Consider the following 17,017-nt stretch of genomic DNA (forward strand, 5'->3'; position numbering starts at 1 on the left):
AATACGGGGATTTGGGGTGTTCTGTCCCAAAAAGTTGATGGCATTGAAAGGGTTGTTGCCTATGGTAGCAGACTTGTCTCTTGCTGAACAAAGATACTGTGTGACCAGACGTGAGCTGCTGGCCATTGTTTTTTTTGTTCAGCAATACAGGCCGTACCTGTATGGTCAGCATTTTACCGTGCGATCTGATCATTCGGCTTTACAGTACGCTCTGTGGGTTGACCAACCGTCCGGGCAGCTTTCTCGGTGGCTCGAAGTCCTTCAGGACTACGATTTCAATGTCACTTACCGTAGGGGTGCACAACACACGAATGCCGATGCATTGTCTCGCCTCCCGCCGGCTCAAAAATGTGCGTGTTTTTTGGGCTCGGGCCGTTGTAAGCCGCCACTGCCTGCGCAGGTCGCGCCTCTCACAACGGTGTCAGCCGCACTTCCCGCCGCCTCAGCGCTGATGTTGGATCATGCAGATCCAATGGCCAGTGACGATTTGCTGGGGCTAATTTTGGCCGAATGGGGTCAGCACCAGAGCGATGACATGTCGTTACTGAGGTTGCGTCGCCATGCGAATAATGCGGCTCCAAGACAGGGCAAATTAAATTCATTCGTCATGAAGCACGGCTTGTTGATGCATTGGGATGCTGACTCGTGTCAACATAAAATCGTCGTGCCGTCCGCCTTGCGATGCAAAGCCGTATGGGCGGCGCATGAGCGTTTATTGCACCTGGGTGTTCATAAGACCATTCGGTTGTTGGGGTTGCAATTTTTCTGGCCGGGCATACTGCGCGACGTCACTGACATTTTGCTGGGATGCACCCATTGTGCGCAACGTAAACCGCCGGCTAAACCGGCATGTCCACCCCTGCAACCCATTTCGGTCTCTCGTATAAATGAGTTGGTGGCTCTCGATATTTTGGGCCCTTTTCCTACTACGCCACGGGGTAATAAGTACCTTCTGGTTGGGGTAGAGTATTTTACACGGTGGCCTATGGCCTGGGCCCTCCCCAACCAGTCGGCGGCGGCCGTTGTGGACGCCTTTGTTCAGGGCTACGTCCTGGACAAGGGCGCACCAGAACGGTTGCTGACCGATCAGGGAAGAAATTTTTCGGGAGCCTTGCTGAATGATGTGTGCCGCCTGTTGGGCACTAAGAAAGTGCGCACTTCGCCCTACCATCCCCAGACCGATGGCATGGTGGAGCGCCTTTATAGAACTCTCACCGCTATGTTATGCCATCAGGTTGATGAATCCCAGCTCGATTGGGACTTGCAGGTTCCGGGGGTCCTCGCCGCATACCGTATGGCACCTCACGCGGCGACGGGATTTTCCCCGTTCTTTCTAATGTACGGCAGGGATGCCTTTCCTCCCGCCGACGTTCGGCTGGAAATCGAACAGCCACCGCAAAAGTCAAAGCTCGTTGACCACTTGCGATTCAACCTCCGTAAGTTGGCCGAGGCATGGGAGGCCGCCATTGAAAATTCGGCTTCCCGCCAACGGGCGAATTTGCGACTGCGTGACCCTCGGACGTACACGCATCGGTGGGCACCGGGAGACAGGGCATGGCTCCACTGCCCCCAGGTGCCGGTGTCCACGTCGGCCAAACTCCTCAGACCATGGCGAGGCCCGGTTGAGGTAGTGGAAGTCCTGCGTCCCCAATGTGTTAAAATTCGCTGGGGACGGAGTCGCTGGTGCGTTCACCCCTCTCAGTTGAAACCCTTCGTCACGCCACGCGTCCCTCCACAACACACATGACACGGGGGCCGAGTGTGCGACGCGTCCGACGAGCCAGATGTTGCCCCGTTGGTGCCTAACCCACAGCGCAGGCGTGTCATTCCTCCTGCAGATGACGCGGGAGTGACGGCTCCATGCAGGCCACGTTCGGCCTCAATGGACCGTGGAGCATCAGGTGTCCCCGTGGAGATGCCTAAAGGCCCATTGGATGCTCTGGCTCATCCTCCTCCTTCCCTTGTGCCGCCGACAAAGCCTGCCATCCCCTACAATGGTCCCGCGAAACACACACGCGCGCGAAATCTCGCCGGTTGTTATGTTTTTTTGGCATGTCTAGTGCCTTGTACATACGTTATGTTGTTAAGGGGGGTATTTATAGGGGTTTTATTGTTCTTGTTCTTGTTGTTCGTGAGGCACACTCACAATTCTTCTACCGTTGGTAATTTCGGAGTTTCCCATTGTTGCAGCCGGGACGGCTGGAGCTTCCGAAGGAGGGGGTGATGTAGAGGTGTTAACTACGCGCTGTTGCGTAACCTGCATTGCCACCAGGGCAGTGCAGCATTACCCCTGGGTACAACGGTTGGGGTCAGTCGAGGTGAAACGGATCGTGGCCAGGGTTTGGTACGAACCAATCAGACGGTTCCACGTGGGAATGTATGATTGGTTCTACCTGGCCACGAAGGAGTATAAGACGGGTGACCCAACGGACCTCGGGGAGTTCTCTCCCTGCACGAAGACAGAAGACTGGGCTGAAGCCTAGCTAGGACCCTGGACCAGCCTCCCAGCCCTTCTAAAGGCTAAGGCTCGGCATACCCAGCGGTCAGGACCCACCGGGCCAGCGGTGGGTCAGATAGCCTCCCCTAGGTCCTAGCCGGAGGACTAGGATAGCGGTAGACGTGTGAGTCCCGCCAAGTCCGGAGGTTGTACCTCCATAGATATCAAGGAGGTTAGCGGTAGACGTGTGAGTCCCGCCAGGTCCGGAGGCTGTACCTCCCTAGGGTATCGGGTGAGGGGACCAAATATCCCTCTGTGTGTGTTAAGCGTTGTATAAGGAAATAATACAATAAACAGAGTGTGCCTCCTAAAGAAGTCTGCTCGTCCTTACAACACTACACGTATAAGAAGCTTGCACCATTGTTTCAGCTCCTCCGCTATAAGATCCAACTGAACTAACAATTTCAGGATTGCAAGTCCAGTGTGAACTCCCCGCACCTCCGATTAGCAGGGTTGGCTACGTACGGTGCGAAAGAAGTTCAGCATGTGGAGTGAGTCCAACTGAGTCGCAGACATTGTTTCTTTAAGAGGCAACACATTTATTGTAACACCGTAACACAAAGGGGTAACTGCCCTTTACCAGATACAGCTTAGGGTGGTGACCAACCAGCTACCTACCCTATACAGAGGAGTTACTGCTACAAAGGGTCGGACCCTCACTCGGGTCCCCGACCACGTGGTTGCCTCGTAGGACGAAGAGCTTCAGCTTCAGCTTGAGACGTAGAGCTTCCCGCTTCTAGATGTTGAGCTTCCAGCTTGTAGAATCCAGCGACCCCAGTCCCTCTCAAGGACCCGCCTTATATCCCCCTACGGTCGGAGCCGCTCCGCCCTCGGCCCCACCCGCCTTCTCGAGCATTCTCGTTCCCTCTTGATCCTTCTCAAGAGCTCTCCCCGGACACGTGATCACCCAATAGCCCCCCCACCTGGGGCCCCTTGTGTGGACACTCCGGATCATGTGTCTACGGGGTCAACCAGAGTGGCATGCCCTCGGGGCAGCCCTGCCCCTGGGCTGATGCTCACCTACTCCCCCTCGCGGGAGCCCCCCACCACACGCTGTGTGTGGTGCCCGCACTATCCCAGTGCTCACTAAGCCCCACTAGGGCTGGAATTACACACAGCCACCCACACAGTGCTGTCCACGATGTCGGAACATCGAACGGCATGGCCCTTCCGGGCCGGCACTATACAGTGACATCCCCGATTTCACAACACATGCATTACATAATGGCAGCATCCCAAGATGATGTAATGGTAGTAAAATTGTAAATGAACATTTGTTTGTGCAGTTTTACACATTCAAAAGACAGCATGTAATTGAGAAGCACTCAGCTCAATTGGTGGCCATGACCTGGTGATGGACGCGACACTTTATCATGGCAAGCACAAGTATCTTCTTCGGATCATTTACTTTAGACCCCACAGTGATAACAAGATAATAAAACAAGACCGATTTTTTAAAGATTTATTTAACACACATTTTTAAACACAGTACATCCGATTAGTGGAATAAAAAAGAAGCCACTGTTTTACATAATTGTTCGGTTTCTTTCAGTGATCAGTGCAAAACGAATAACACGCACACACACACCAACATGTGGCCATGTGCTACAGTGACTGGTGACCGAATTAAAATTCACCCCACTACTCACAAAACTAAAAGGTGATAACGATTTCTCGGTGCGGCTTGCTTCGCAGTAACATCACCTGATGGGCTAAGGATGTTGCTGGTCTAGAATTACGCGACAGACATTCCTGCCACTAGTGATCATCATCTTCGATACAGTACACTTAGAACACACCGCCGCCCTTCCCAGAGCCAGTTGTTGTACTGCGGAACTGGATCACAATGTAAATGAAACGACACGTGCATTGGCATTCAATCGCACAATATTACCGTCTCAACATTTTTTCCCCCAAAGATCTTCAGTTACGTTAAATCATACATTTTCCCAACAATAATAATTTGTAACTGAAAGTAACACTATTACTCAATCACAATACGTAATTTGTGTATTCAACCTCGGCCATAATCATAGCCATTGTGTAATAGTCAATCACACAACACGATTTTAATTTTGAAAGTACTCAGCAACAACTGAAGTCACACCCCACAGTGGTTCCTGCCACCATCATGGCATTGTCTATCCACTGCTGGATGAAGGCCTCCCCATGCTGCTGTCATCCCTCATACGTCTGGTGCTGCTACCGCCCACCTCACTTGTGCACATGAACCGATCCCATCGCCGCATCTCTGGCGGTGGTTTATCTTCTTGGGTGCGTTCTCTCTTTTGGCTGCTAATCCATCCACCTAGTCACATCCATCAGTCGTCATCCTGCCTCGTGATTTGTCCTGCCCAAGCCCATTTACCATTGTCAACACGATGGCTGTCACTTTCTTTTTTCTCTGACCTACGTTGTTCCCTCTTCTGTCTCTTGTTGCAATTCCAAGCATTCACCTCTCCCAATACCTCTGTATATTTTTCAGCGTGTGTTCCGCCTAGCAGTCACCAAGTATACATGTGCATGGGCTCGGATTGCTTGAACTGCCACCGTTTTCTGCTTGCGAATCGCTGGCGGACCCGCTTACTTTTTACGGCCGTCCCGTCCCGTGTTCAGTGGCATCAAGTCCACAGGCCAATGAAAACGACTGTGCATGCCATTGTCTCCTCAAGCAAAGTCGCATCAACACGGCACCGCACTGCGCAAAGGCAGCCCCACTAAAGCTAACTCCCACGGAGAAATATCGCTGCAGACGGCGGTACCCAAACTTTCGAAGAGCTCTCTCTCTCTCTCGAGTGTGAAGTGCATATAGAGTGGTCGTACAGCACGGTCTCCCTGGCTACAGGGGTTTTGATGCTGCCCCGAGCAGGGATGCCAGCTGACTGCAACCTTGAACAGAAAGGTCAGATCAGAAGAGAAAGCACTGTAACGTGGCCACGACGAAAGCACAAGCTACCGTGGCTGTAGATACAATTACATTAGGGGCTGTGATACCTTTGCTACTTTTCAAATTTAACTAAACACTAAGTTTGTAAAGCTTCCCTTCACTCGACATTTACAGTGCTTGGTGATTTAAATCACGCAGGCAACATCGTCATCATCGTCTCCAAAAATGTTCAACAAATGAGGTGGAAATGGAAGCTGCCAGCAATAATAAAACTTTTGCTCCACGCTGCGCGTCCCAGTCTGCTCCACACGCCAACCTGCACATTTAAACTCGATAGCAGTGCACTTCACCCCATGGCACCTTTAAGAAAAACTAAAGCCACACGGTCCTGACTGTGCTCATCAACCAGTAGCCAGAGTTAAGTTGAGCAACACCATTCCTTAAATTATGGAGTATAACCAGCACGTCTTGGTGCTGCCCTCTTAAGGTGCAAATCTAAACGCCTCCTTCTTGCAATGTTACGAAATGTGCGCCTCGATTCATCCGCCATAAAGCAACCAAGCCCATGGCAAACGGATGGCGCCATTGAATTCCCTGTTTAAAAAAACGGGTGTAAACGGATCGCAGACGCCACTGAAACGGCAGCAACGACAGGCGTGCCCGGTTGGCTACGTACCGTGCGAAAGACATTCAACATACACACATGCATGCGACGACCGATGGGAGACTTAAGAAACGCAGTCCACACGACTCATAATGGTCCCGTCCTCCGCAGACAGGCAAGCTCCGTGGACAAGTACGGTGTAATCAACGAAATCCCTGTGCGCGTTGATAAATTATTATACAAACACTAAATATAATACCTTAATTCATACAATCTCATCTTAATTAATTTAAGCCATTAGTTCTGTTGACTGCTTGTTATTATCGTTAGCAACCAAATTACAGAAACCTCCCCCCCCCACCCGTGCCCCCCTCCTCTTCTGCTGGATTAACCACAGGGGGGAGCACTCACCTCCATTGGTGGCTATGAGGCAGCGGTGGAAATTCCACACTTTAAGGGTAATAAGACAATCACCTTGCGGGCAGATAAGCCACAAGCCATAGAGTGGTATGTATTTTATTCGTGCTATAAAACTGATGGGTTGAGTAGGCCACCCCATGCGGGATTTTACCTCTAAACCGTTTGAATGCGAGCCAATCGCTCTTAACTGCAGCACAGTGTCATCTGGTTTCATTCAACAACACCATTTGCAGGATGAAGTGCAAAATAATAATACATAAGATGACACGATAGCCCACGTACCATGTGTAAAGTTACAGCCAAACATGGGAATCAAACTTAATTCCAACACATCCGAACATAATCTCTGCATGTTCCCTGGTCACTGCCCTCAATGTCCCGTACACTGTGGAAAGCAATGCCCTTTCTTGGACTTATCTTTAAACCATGGTACATTAGCCTCTTTAAGCAGCCTACAGTTGTGATTCTAAAATAGAGGATTTTGCCACTGGGGAATTGCCACCGAATTCAATACTGCCCAACGGCGCAATTTACTGTTCAAACACCTCACTCTCTTAACGAGCTGAGGATCAATAAAAAGTCGCCAACTCTGACAACGACAAACTGGGGACGGTGAACAGGGTTAGAACAGCAGTGCTGTGCCGAGTCCCCGTCGCGTCTCTATGTGCCACTTGCGGTTTCTCACTATTATTGGTTATTCGAGGATTTGTCTCAAATGTCCATAAATCAATCTGTGCTGCCACGTGCAATGTGACACTCAGTTGGATTCTTGGCTTCACGCGTCCCTTTTGCGGTTAACGGTGCGTGAATTGCCAACTTATCACCAATCGGAAACAGGCTACAGACATCAGCAAGGGGAGGTTGGTTGGTAGAAACCTATACCACTTCCAGTAGTGCAGCTGTGCATCCCGAGTACAGAAACTCACAAAGACCGCATGTGTGTTTTAAATGCCAAGCGAGCACCAAACACTTTCGTTTGTGAGGCCAGTCAAATACACACAGCCAGCATCACGGTCCTGCTTCATTACCCCAGCTTGTTTCAGAAAACAACGGCCGCGTTACAAAACGTCAACGTTTAAAATGCCAGGCAAAAATCCGTAGCATTGCCGCTTGTTGTGGCAGCATACGGTGTTAAATCAAATATTGCAAGTGGCTCATTCCAGTATGGGATCAGGTCATAGAGATTGAGAAAACACATTGGTACGTGGATAGATGTGCACCATTTAGCTTGGTATGACAATGAAGGTTCGGACGTCTAAAGAGAACAGTGGTTTCCACTTTTTGTGCATCAACATACATTTCCAGGATAGACTGTCAAATGTAAGTACGCACAGAGCGTGTAGACAAAAATGGATTTCCCTCAATGGATGACGTTTTTTTTGTGTAATACCACTAAAAAATAAATGCACGGGTCTGGAACACTGTTAATAATCCAATGCTAAACTCATGAAAAATAACCCAATTTCGCTTTTCCAAAAATGCATCTAATTTCATTATGTGTACAAAAATAGAATGAAAACAAAACGTTGGTAATTTTGGACCGATTTCCCTAGGACCCCCGCGGGCCCCTTATCCGCTCGATCACGGCCGTTATCCACCGCCAACATTCACATCCAGAGAAACGAGGGCTCCTCGTATCCGAAGAGCCGGAAATCTCCCTCGTAGCGGCGGTAGAGTCGCCTGATCCACGTGGGGCTGATCCCGCGGAAATAGTGCTGCACCTTGGAACGGTTGAACGCTGTGACACCAGGCGGGATGGGTGGGTAGGCCGCGTGGCCCGGGACCCCGGCCCGCCGCAGGACGTACGGCGCGTCGCTCTCCAGTGTCTCGTGATGCCCCACGGCGTCGTAGTCGATCTGGCAGGGCGCGCACAGCCGCACGTACGTCACCCAGTGGATGATGTGCTCGCCGAAGGCGGCGTCCAATCGCTCGGCCTGCGCGTCGCCCAGGTAACGCACAAAGTCCTCAAAGCGGAGGGCGTGGCGGCGGGCGGGGCCCGAGCCGTAGCGGCGCACAATTGCCGGGGCTATCCTCTGTCGGTACCACGGCTCCTGCCGCGGGTTCTTCACGAACTTGTCCTTGAAGGCTGAGATGATGCGGTCGAACGGTTCCCGCACGATCAGGAACTTGAAGTACGTCCGTAGCCTGCGGGGGATGGGACGGTGCATCCACGTGTGTCAGTCCGTGGGACCAAAGTTTTCGCGAAAGGCAAGAGTTGCAACTAAAGCTCGCTCCAGCCTCGCTTGGGGGCACTGACGTGACCAGGCGGTGGGGGGGGGAGGGGTGTTTGCCACTTATTGCAGAGGCTTGTAGTTTTATCGCAGTGGTCGCCCTGGTCAATACTGCGGTGTATTAACAAAAAAAAATGCGACGGTCCACTTTACAGTGAACGTTAAGGATCCAGGGACGTTATTCGATCGAGATAGGCCACGTGTAACCAGCCCGTTTGTGAAAACTACTCGCAAATTACCCAAATGGGTACAAACCTTGTTGGAACATCATCCCTGCTGTAAAACTAAAGCGGAATATATTAATCCGTTAAATATAGCGCTTTTGTGACAGCTTTGCGCTCTACGAACAGCACGAATACCAAATGTACTCATCATTTAAATCCAAGCAGGGGGTGTTTAATTGTGTATAACATTCTATACAGTCCTTATGACTTATTTTGTAATGTCAGTATATAGATAGTTTGGCTCAAGGGGTTGATGCTAATTCTGACATCAAACAATGGCTGCATAACAAGGCCATACAGCAGCATGTCCCAATTTGTTTCTGCCGAGATATTGCGGCTTCATTTGGCTGCCGGCTCCGGGTGAATGGCTCATTCATCAGGGCTGCTGAAAAAAAACCACACATCCAGCCTGGAGGAATGTTTTGAGAAAGTTCCGTGAAGGTTGTCAAGTAAAAGCCGTACGACGTCAAATTCCAGGATGTGCCAACTCTGTGATATATGGCTCTGTTGGTTGTATCGGTTTGGAATGGAAATAGTTCACTCTCTGCCAGGGATGTGATTAGGAAAAAGAATAATAGAATTAGCATGAGATTAAACAAATATTATTCATGACATCATGTGGTATCGCGCATAATGGGCAATAATGCATCTTGCAGTAATATTGCTATGACTTCAAATTGTGATATCAACTTCTCAATGTCTCTGGGATTATATTGTTCTCCATATCGACATTTCAGAAAGTTGCCAATACATTCGTTCAATACAGGAATAACCAAGTTACACAGCATTCCATCTTCCCCAGATGCTTCTCCTCGGTAGGTAAACAAACGATAATCTATTTGAAGTCAATACTTCTGAAAACTCTGCTGACTTCTGCAACACTGCAAAGGTCATATGTGAAGTGATTAATTACGTGGCAACTCCAGGCATAGAAAATATAGAAGAGGAAGGCGTGGAAGGATAAGGAGGTGGTACTATGGGAGCTAATTGTTCGCCTTGGTGGTGGGGGTGCAGGCAGGTGCAGGAAGTTGTTGGTGTCCTTCCAAGCTATCGGTTCCAAGCTGTGATTGGGTAGATCACCGAGAGCGTCCGCAAAGTTCTCCCCCCACTCCATCACAAACATTCTAGTTGTATTCAATCCATGCGGCTCCTGTCTCAGCTACCGAGCCTACTGCTGTTCGTGCACGGTTCGCTACGTTAGATTAGCACGGTTGGCTATGTATGCACTCGTGTGTGCTGTATTTCAAGGTTCCGTCATCGACATGATCAACATTTGTGTAACTGTGGCGAAGGGAGAAAAAACGTGACTCTAAAATCCTGTGTTTTTTGTACAAAAATGTTGTGGGTTGTCCCTTAGCAGAGCTTGATAAAACTAAACATTACCAGGCAGAAACTCAGGACGAAATTCTGAAATACAGGGTTGAAAACTCTATTTTTTTGTGTAACAAACTGATACACAACAGGGTGTTTACCAGCAAACAACGATGAAAAGCATAGTTTGGGTGGAGAAGCAGGAAGTACGCCTGTGCCTGTAGGCTTATTTATTCGGCTCTGTGTATGAGCTATGTCTACATATGTCGGGGAAGGTGTTAAGACATCTCCACAACATCCACAGTGGCTGCCCCCCCTCCTCGCTCACCAGCGAGTTTCTGTATAGCCTTACCTCAGGGAGACTTCCCCAGGAGGGAGGCTGGAGAGGCGAGGCAGGCCGTTCTTGTCGTGCTGGTGCACGATGTCTTCAGGCACGTCGCTCGTGCTGTTGTAGCGGCCTGCATCGCACACATGTCACAGTGTCCTTCAACGCCAATAACGACAAAATCATAAATATCTCACATTTGCTTTACCACAACGAGAGACACCTTAACCCCACTGCTATTGGCTGCACATGTGCCATGCCAACACGTTTAAACATCACTGAGAATGAACAGAGTTTTAAACTAAAACTATCAAAACTAAACAATTTTTATTTTACTAGGTAAGGCCCACTGAGCTACAGAGCTGTTTTTCAGAATCGACCTGTCCACAAATGATAGCTCAACGAAGTGGCTTATCACGTGGAAATTTATAGCAGCCAAATACTCTAAACCACATGTTTCTAAATGTGAAGGAAAAAACCGGCGGACTCGGAGAAAAATCCACGTGACCACAGGGAGAGAGACATGCAAATTCCAAACAAACAAGCATCGGGGTTGGGATCAAACCCTTGACCTCCTGCATACCAGGCAAGGTAGTTACCATCTCGCCGACGTGGTATCCCACTGGGAGGCAGACTGTGTGGGTGCTGTACTGTTTGTTTGTGCACAGAACTAGCGCCTGAGTTGGTGTCGTGCCATAGGTGCGGTCTGACCGCAGTGAGTACTAACGTGGGTGTGGCAATTGACGCCCTGCCGTGAGTGTAGGCGGGCGTAAGTCAAACCGACTTAAGTCGAGGACTGCCTGTATCATCGCAGCCGCTTGATGCTAATGGCAAATATGGCAACGGATTCTCAAGGAGCGGTGACGTGGTCGAATGGTAGCATATTTCTGCTGTTGCAGAGGTCTGTGATCAGAGTCTAGCGGCTGCCCTGATTAACACCACAGGTTATTGACCATAACCATTTACTGTCTGCTTCACAGTGGACAATTCAAAATACCATCACAATATTTGAAAGAGAGGATGCCATTTGTGCTGGCGTTGGGGGTGGGTGGGAGATTTCATAAACTTGATTATCCTTTCAACTGCCACACCGCGAGGTCACGAATCCAATGTGCTAACCGTCGCAGCCAAGGTAACCAACCAACCTCTACCGGATTACTGACTCAAATTTGAGTTCGTGTCGGCCAACGCACGATACCTTTTCCCGCTCGGCTGGAGCGCTCACCGTTCGCCACCAGGAGGACCTTCTTCCACTGCGTGTTGCCAACCTTGGGCGTCTGGCAGAAGAGGATGCGGTAGTGGTCGCACACGAAGATGCGGCTGAGGACGAAGTGGGACACGTTGGTGTGCGTGAGGTTGTGCAGCGCGGGGTCGGCGCACACGCGACGCAGCAGCTCCTGCCGCTCGCGCTGCACCGCCTCCACCGTGCTCCGCGTCTCCGCGCGACCCGGCGATTCCTGGTCGTTCCACGCACAGCTCGCATTAACCGGCGTGCGCAGCACAGCTCTGCAATGCCGAGCCTTACTAACAATGCTGTAATTTTTTAAAATGTATTATTGTCTTCTTGGTTCTTTCGGTAAAGTCACGTAGAAGGGAAATAATAAAATAATAAAAATAAAACATAATAAAATAAAATTATCACGACGTTTTGGCCACAACACAAGTAGCCGTCCTCAGGTAAAGAAACAGACCTGTCGGGAAGACAGCGCTCCAATGAACACTGCTAAGCTTGGCAGCGTATTTTAAGCTGGGTGGGAGGAGCAGAGCGCCTTGACAAAGGAGTTTACATATCAACAGAAAAATTTAGCATTGAAGTAGCTGTGTTACTGTGAGAGATTAGCAGGATGTTAAAGTCAGAAATTAGTATGTAACTAGGAGATTAGCATGATGTTAGTGTGAGGAATTAGCATGTAACTGGTCACGGAACAACAGAGGCATTTAGTATATTGACGCTAAAGAACTGCAACTACCCAACTATCATACAATAAACTAAATATAAACTACATCAATATATATTCATATTCTTAGTTTTTTCGGTAAAGTCACGTTGAAGAGAAACAACAAAATAACAATATATATAAAACAATAAAAAATTCTCACGACGTTTCGACCATAACTCAAACGGTCATCATCAGGTGTGTCGGTTTGCATAAATTTATTTTGAAAACGGCATATTTATTTATATATATAAAAATAACGTTTGCGTCACGCGCAACGATTGGCTGTTTGCCAGGACTAGTCCATCTATTTTTTGAAAAGAGGAGGGGGGAGACGAAATTTGTTTTTATGTATGCTGTCTGAAAGCCACTGTAAGCGTGAACAATCAATCAAGAACTGAAATGATTTATCAAATCTTTCCAATGATTGCTCAGATAGAATCCATCTTCTCGGTTGAAATTGTCTCTGTGTTTGTATATGTGGATAGCCTCATGAACGAATCTCTCATGGAAGCCAGATGGCTTACAAAGAACCTCCGTCTTGGAAAAGTCAATGGCATGTGAGCCTACTGAATTAGAACAATGATCTGCTACGGCCGAGGTGTTGGTCCTACCGTGTTTAAGGTCTGCTTTATGTTCACGAATGCGGTCCGAGATATGGCGTTTGGTTTCTCCAATGTAACTACTACCACAGAGGCAACTTAGTTTGTAGACACCAGGGTATTGTATGTCCGGAATCACATCTTTTACAGACGGAACCAGATCACGGATTTTATGTAATGTGTTGAAACGGACCTGGATCTTATGTTTATTCAAGATTTTGGAGATCTTTTTTGTGATCCCAGCAATGTAGGGTAAAGTGATGGTTTTGAAAGGCTCCTCAAGAGGGTTCTTCTTCATGGTTTGAGTGATAGCTTTGCGGATTGTATAGTCGGAGTAACCATTAGCCCTAAGAGCTTGGTGTACGTGCTTGAAAATTTACATCAATATAATCAATGTACTCAATATATTCTCCACTAAGCTGAGCTACTAACAATAAGTCATTATGCATTACACTTCTATGTCGCAAAAATTAGTATAATATGCCTCCAACTAATCTTTTTATTATAAACTGCCATAGACAGACCCCAACATTGAATTATACACTACGTTACTATACACTACCCTATACCTTAGATTATAATAATATTAGACTTGTAATATTACACTATGTATTATTTTACCAATCCTAGAGTATACCACACTGCTGTATATTCACTATACAATTACGATACTATATATTACCAAATAAATAATATTAAACATTACACTGAAAGGTACTAAGAGATTAGCAGGATGTTAAGGTGAGAAATTAGCATGTAACTGGGAGATTAGCTTGATGTTAATGTGAGGATTTAGCATGTAACTGGTCACGGAAGTGGCTATGTTAGTCAGAGTTTACATATCAACAGAGGCATTTATTATATTAACGCTAAAGAACTGCAACTACCAAACTAGCATACAATAAACCGATGTGAAATAACTAAATATAAACTACATCAACATAATCAATAAACTCAATATACTCTCCAATCAGCTAAGCTACTAACAATAAGTCACGATACATTACAATTCTACGTCGAAAAAAGTGGCGTTTTTTTTTCCTCAACGTTAGCACCACGGAAAGCGACGAGCTTTATTCAGGCGGACGAGTCCATCTATGCTCGGAACGGAGGAGGGAGGAGAGGGAGAGAAACAACCACGATGCGCTGCTCTGTCCTGTGTTGCGTTACAACTATGCTATAAACTAGACTACAATACATTACAATATTATACCTTCCAATCTAAACTACACTGTATAATATCGTATACACAGCCCAATATAAGCTCTAACATTATGCATTATATTGATATGCCTCCAACTACTCTTTTTTTACATTACACGACCATACACCGTACTAAACAATGCCATAGACAAACCCCACCATTGAATTATACAATGCTTCACTATACATTACCCTATACTTTAGGCTATAATAATAATATTAGACTTGTAATATTAAAATATATATTATTCTACCAACCCTACTGTATACCACACTGCTGTGTATTCACTATACAATTAAGATACTATATATTATTCATAATAAAGGTTTTTGGGTTAGATCGCGTTTATTTATAAATGTGTCGTAACCCTCCACCACCCGACACGGCCAATCAGCAAAAAAAGTGTCACGTTGACAAAAGACAAATAATTCACTAGTTACGACACATTTATAAATAAACGCGATCTAACCCAAAAACCTTTATTATAAATATTGGTCGCGAAAGCCTACGTGTTAAACATACTATATATTGCCTTATAAATTATAGTAAACATTACACTGTTATACTATGTATTATTATACAATATGCTATAAACCATACCATTGACCGTCGTGTGAAAGGTACTAAGAGGCAATGCCAGCGAATGGACTGTGGTCTGAAAGTCACCGTAAAATACAATCAATCAAGAACCGAAATGGTTTATCACGTCCTTCCAATGATTACTAAGCCAGAATCTATCTTCTCGGTTGAAATTGTCTCTGTGTTTGTATATGTGGATGGCCTCATGAACGAATCTCTCATGGTAGCCAGATGCCTTGCAGAGAACCTCCGTCTTGGAGAAGTCAATGTCATATGAGCCCATCTGCCACGGCTGAGGTGTTCATCCTACCGTGTTTCAAGTCTGCTTTATGTTCACGGATGCGGTTCGATACATGTCATCTGGTTTCTCCAATGTAACAGCTACCACAGAGGCAACTTAGTTTGTATACGCCCGGGTACTGTATGTCTGGAACCACATCTTTTACAAACAGGACAGTTCTGTGACGTCAAGTTTCATCATGGATTTTATGTACTGTGTTGAATCGGAACTGGATCTTGTGTTTATTCAGGATTTTGGAGATCTTTTTGTGACCCCCGCAATGTAGGGTAAGGTGATGGTTTTGAATGGTTCCTCAAGAGGATCCTTCTTCATAGTTGGAGTGATGGCTTTGCAGATTGTGTAGTCGGAGTAACCATTAGCCTTGAGAGCTTGGTGTACGTGCTTGAGTTCACTGGCAATGTGTTCCTGGTTGAAGATGCATTGGGCTCTATGGTATAGAGTCTTGATGAATTCTTCTGGGATGGATGGTGGTGGGAATCCGGTTTTAAGTAAGCATCCGTATGGGTAGCTTTCCTGTAGAGAGAGTGGCTCATTCAACCATAAGGTCTCCTTTTAATTAGGACATCCAAAAAGGGTAGCTTGCCATCTCTTTCGACTTCCATGGTAAATCTGATGGCTGGGTGTATGGAATTGATGTGGTCGATGAATTGGTCTAGAGCAGGCCGGCCATGTGGCCAGATGACAAAAATGTCATCCACGTACCTCTTCCATAAGGTCTGGCGTAGAGTGGCAGTCTGGATGGCATCAGTCTCAAATTTCTCCATGAAAACGTTGGCTACAACCGGAGACAGGGGGGAGCCCATTGGGGCGCCCTCAGTTTGTCTATAGAAAGTTCCATTCCAGGTTAGGCAGTGTCTCATCAGGGGGGTACATCAGTATGCAGTCCTTGATGAACCAAGTCTTCAATGATTGCGATGGTGTCAGGTACAGGAACTTTGTTGAATAAGGAAACAACATCAAAACTGACAAGCAGGTCGTCTGGGGACAGGGAAATACCCTTGATTGTTGATACCAGGTGAGTAGAGTTTAGTACCACAGAGGTGGTTTTTCCAGTAAAAGGCCGCAGGATTTCAGACAACAAATGAGCCAGTTTGTAGGTGGGGGAGTTGATAGTAGAGACAATGGGATGAAGGGGTGTATCTTCTTTATGTATCGTTGGAAAGCCATATAATCTTGGTGGCCTGGCCGCAGAAGGTTTCAACGGGAACTGTTTGGTTTGATCAATTAATGCGGTTGAATCAGAAATGATTTTGTTGGTTTTAATGGCGAGGCTGTTGGTGGGGTCTCTTCTTATTTTTGTATAGCTGCCATCGTTGAGTAGTTCCTGAATTTTGTTGTTATATTCTATTTTGTCCATGATGACAGTGGCATTGCTCTTGTCGGCTGAGAGGATGACAATGTCATCCCTCTTTCTTAATTAAGATAATTCAAACCGCTCATCTTTGCTGATGTTGCTAGCTGGCATCTTAGCGTTTTTGAGGGTTGCAGCAATTTCAGATCTTGCTACATCTGCAGCGATGTGACCCAGGCCCTTGAGAGCCACGTCGACATGGGCAATGATATCATTAACTGGTATGTGTCTAGGTGTGACGGCAAAGTTTAGCCCTTTAGCAAAAACGTATTTCAGGCCATCAGAAATATAACTGTTACTGCGATTAATTACGACTTTGTTAACATCTAGCTTTTCGGTGTGTGGGTCCGATTTCTTGTTGGAGAGGAGGTTGAATTTAGAAATCAAGTTGTCCTTACATTTGATCGACAGTGGCAGCTGAAAAGGCAGTCATATTGTCTACATGTTCCCAATCTGATGTGGACATTGTTGCCATCAATGATAAGTGTGATTTGTAGAGTGTCTTGTCTAACTGATCTAGTTTGGTGCACGTAAGTCTGATTTT

At 47.0% G+C, this 17,017-nt stretch overlaps 1 protein-coding gene across 4 annotated transcripts in view; it reads right to left on the minus strand.

Moving 5' to 3' along the window:
* Positions 1-3,945: 3,945 nt before the first annotated feature.
* Positions 3,946-17,017, minus strand: part of CHST10 (carbohydrate sulfotransferase 10) — an 83,535-nt gene continuing 70,463 nt past the window's right edge. For 3 of the 4 annotated variants that reach the window (XM_032956732.2, XM_032956730.2, XM_076067882.1), the window contains exons 4-6: positions 11,698-11,956; positions 10,527-10,632; positions 3,946-8,553 (exon numbers count right to left, since the gene is read on the minus strand). In XM_032956732.2, the coding sequence (XP_032812623.1) occupies positions 8,016-8,553; positions 10,527-10,632; positions 11,698-11,956 (903 nt within the window). In that variant the 3' untranslated portion in view covers positions 3,946-8,015. The remainder of the gene's footprint in view (positions 8,554-10,526; positions 10,633-11,697; positions 11,957-17,017) is intronic. The other variant, XM_032956733.2, reaches the window with a different exon arrangement.

Source organism: Petromyzon marinus, chromosome 18, assembly GCF_048934315.1.
Source record: "Petromyzon marinus isolate PM22_M1 ecotype Great Lakes invasive population chromosome 18, UKy_Petmar_22M1.pri1.0, whole genome shotgun sequence".
Lineage (NCBI taxonomy): Eukaryota > Metazoa > Chordata > Hyperoartia > Petromyzontiformes > Petromyzontidae > Petromyzon > Petromyzon marinus.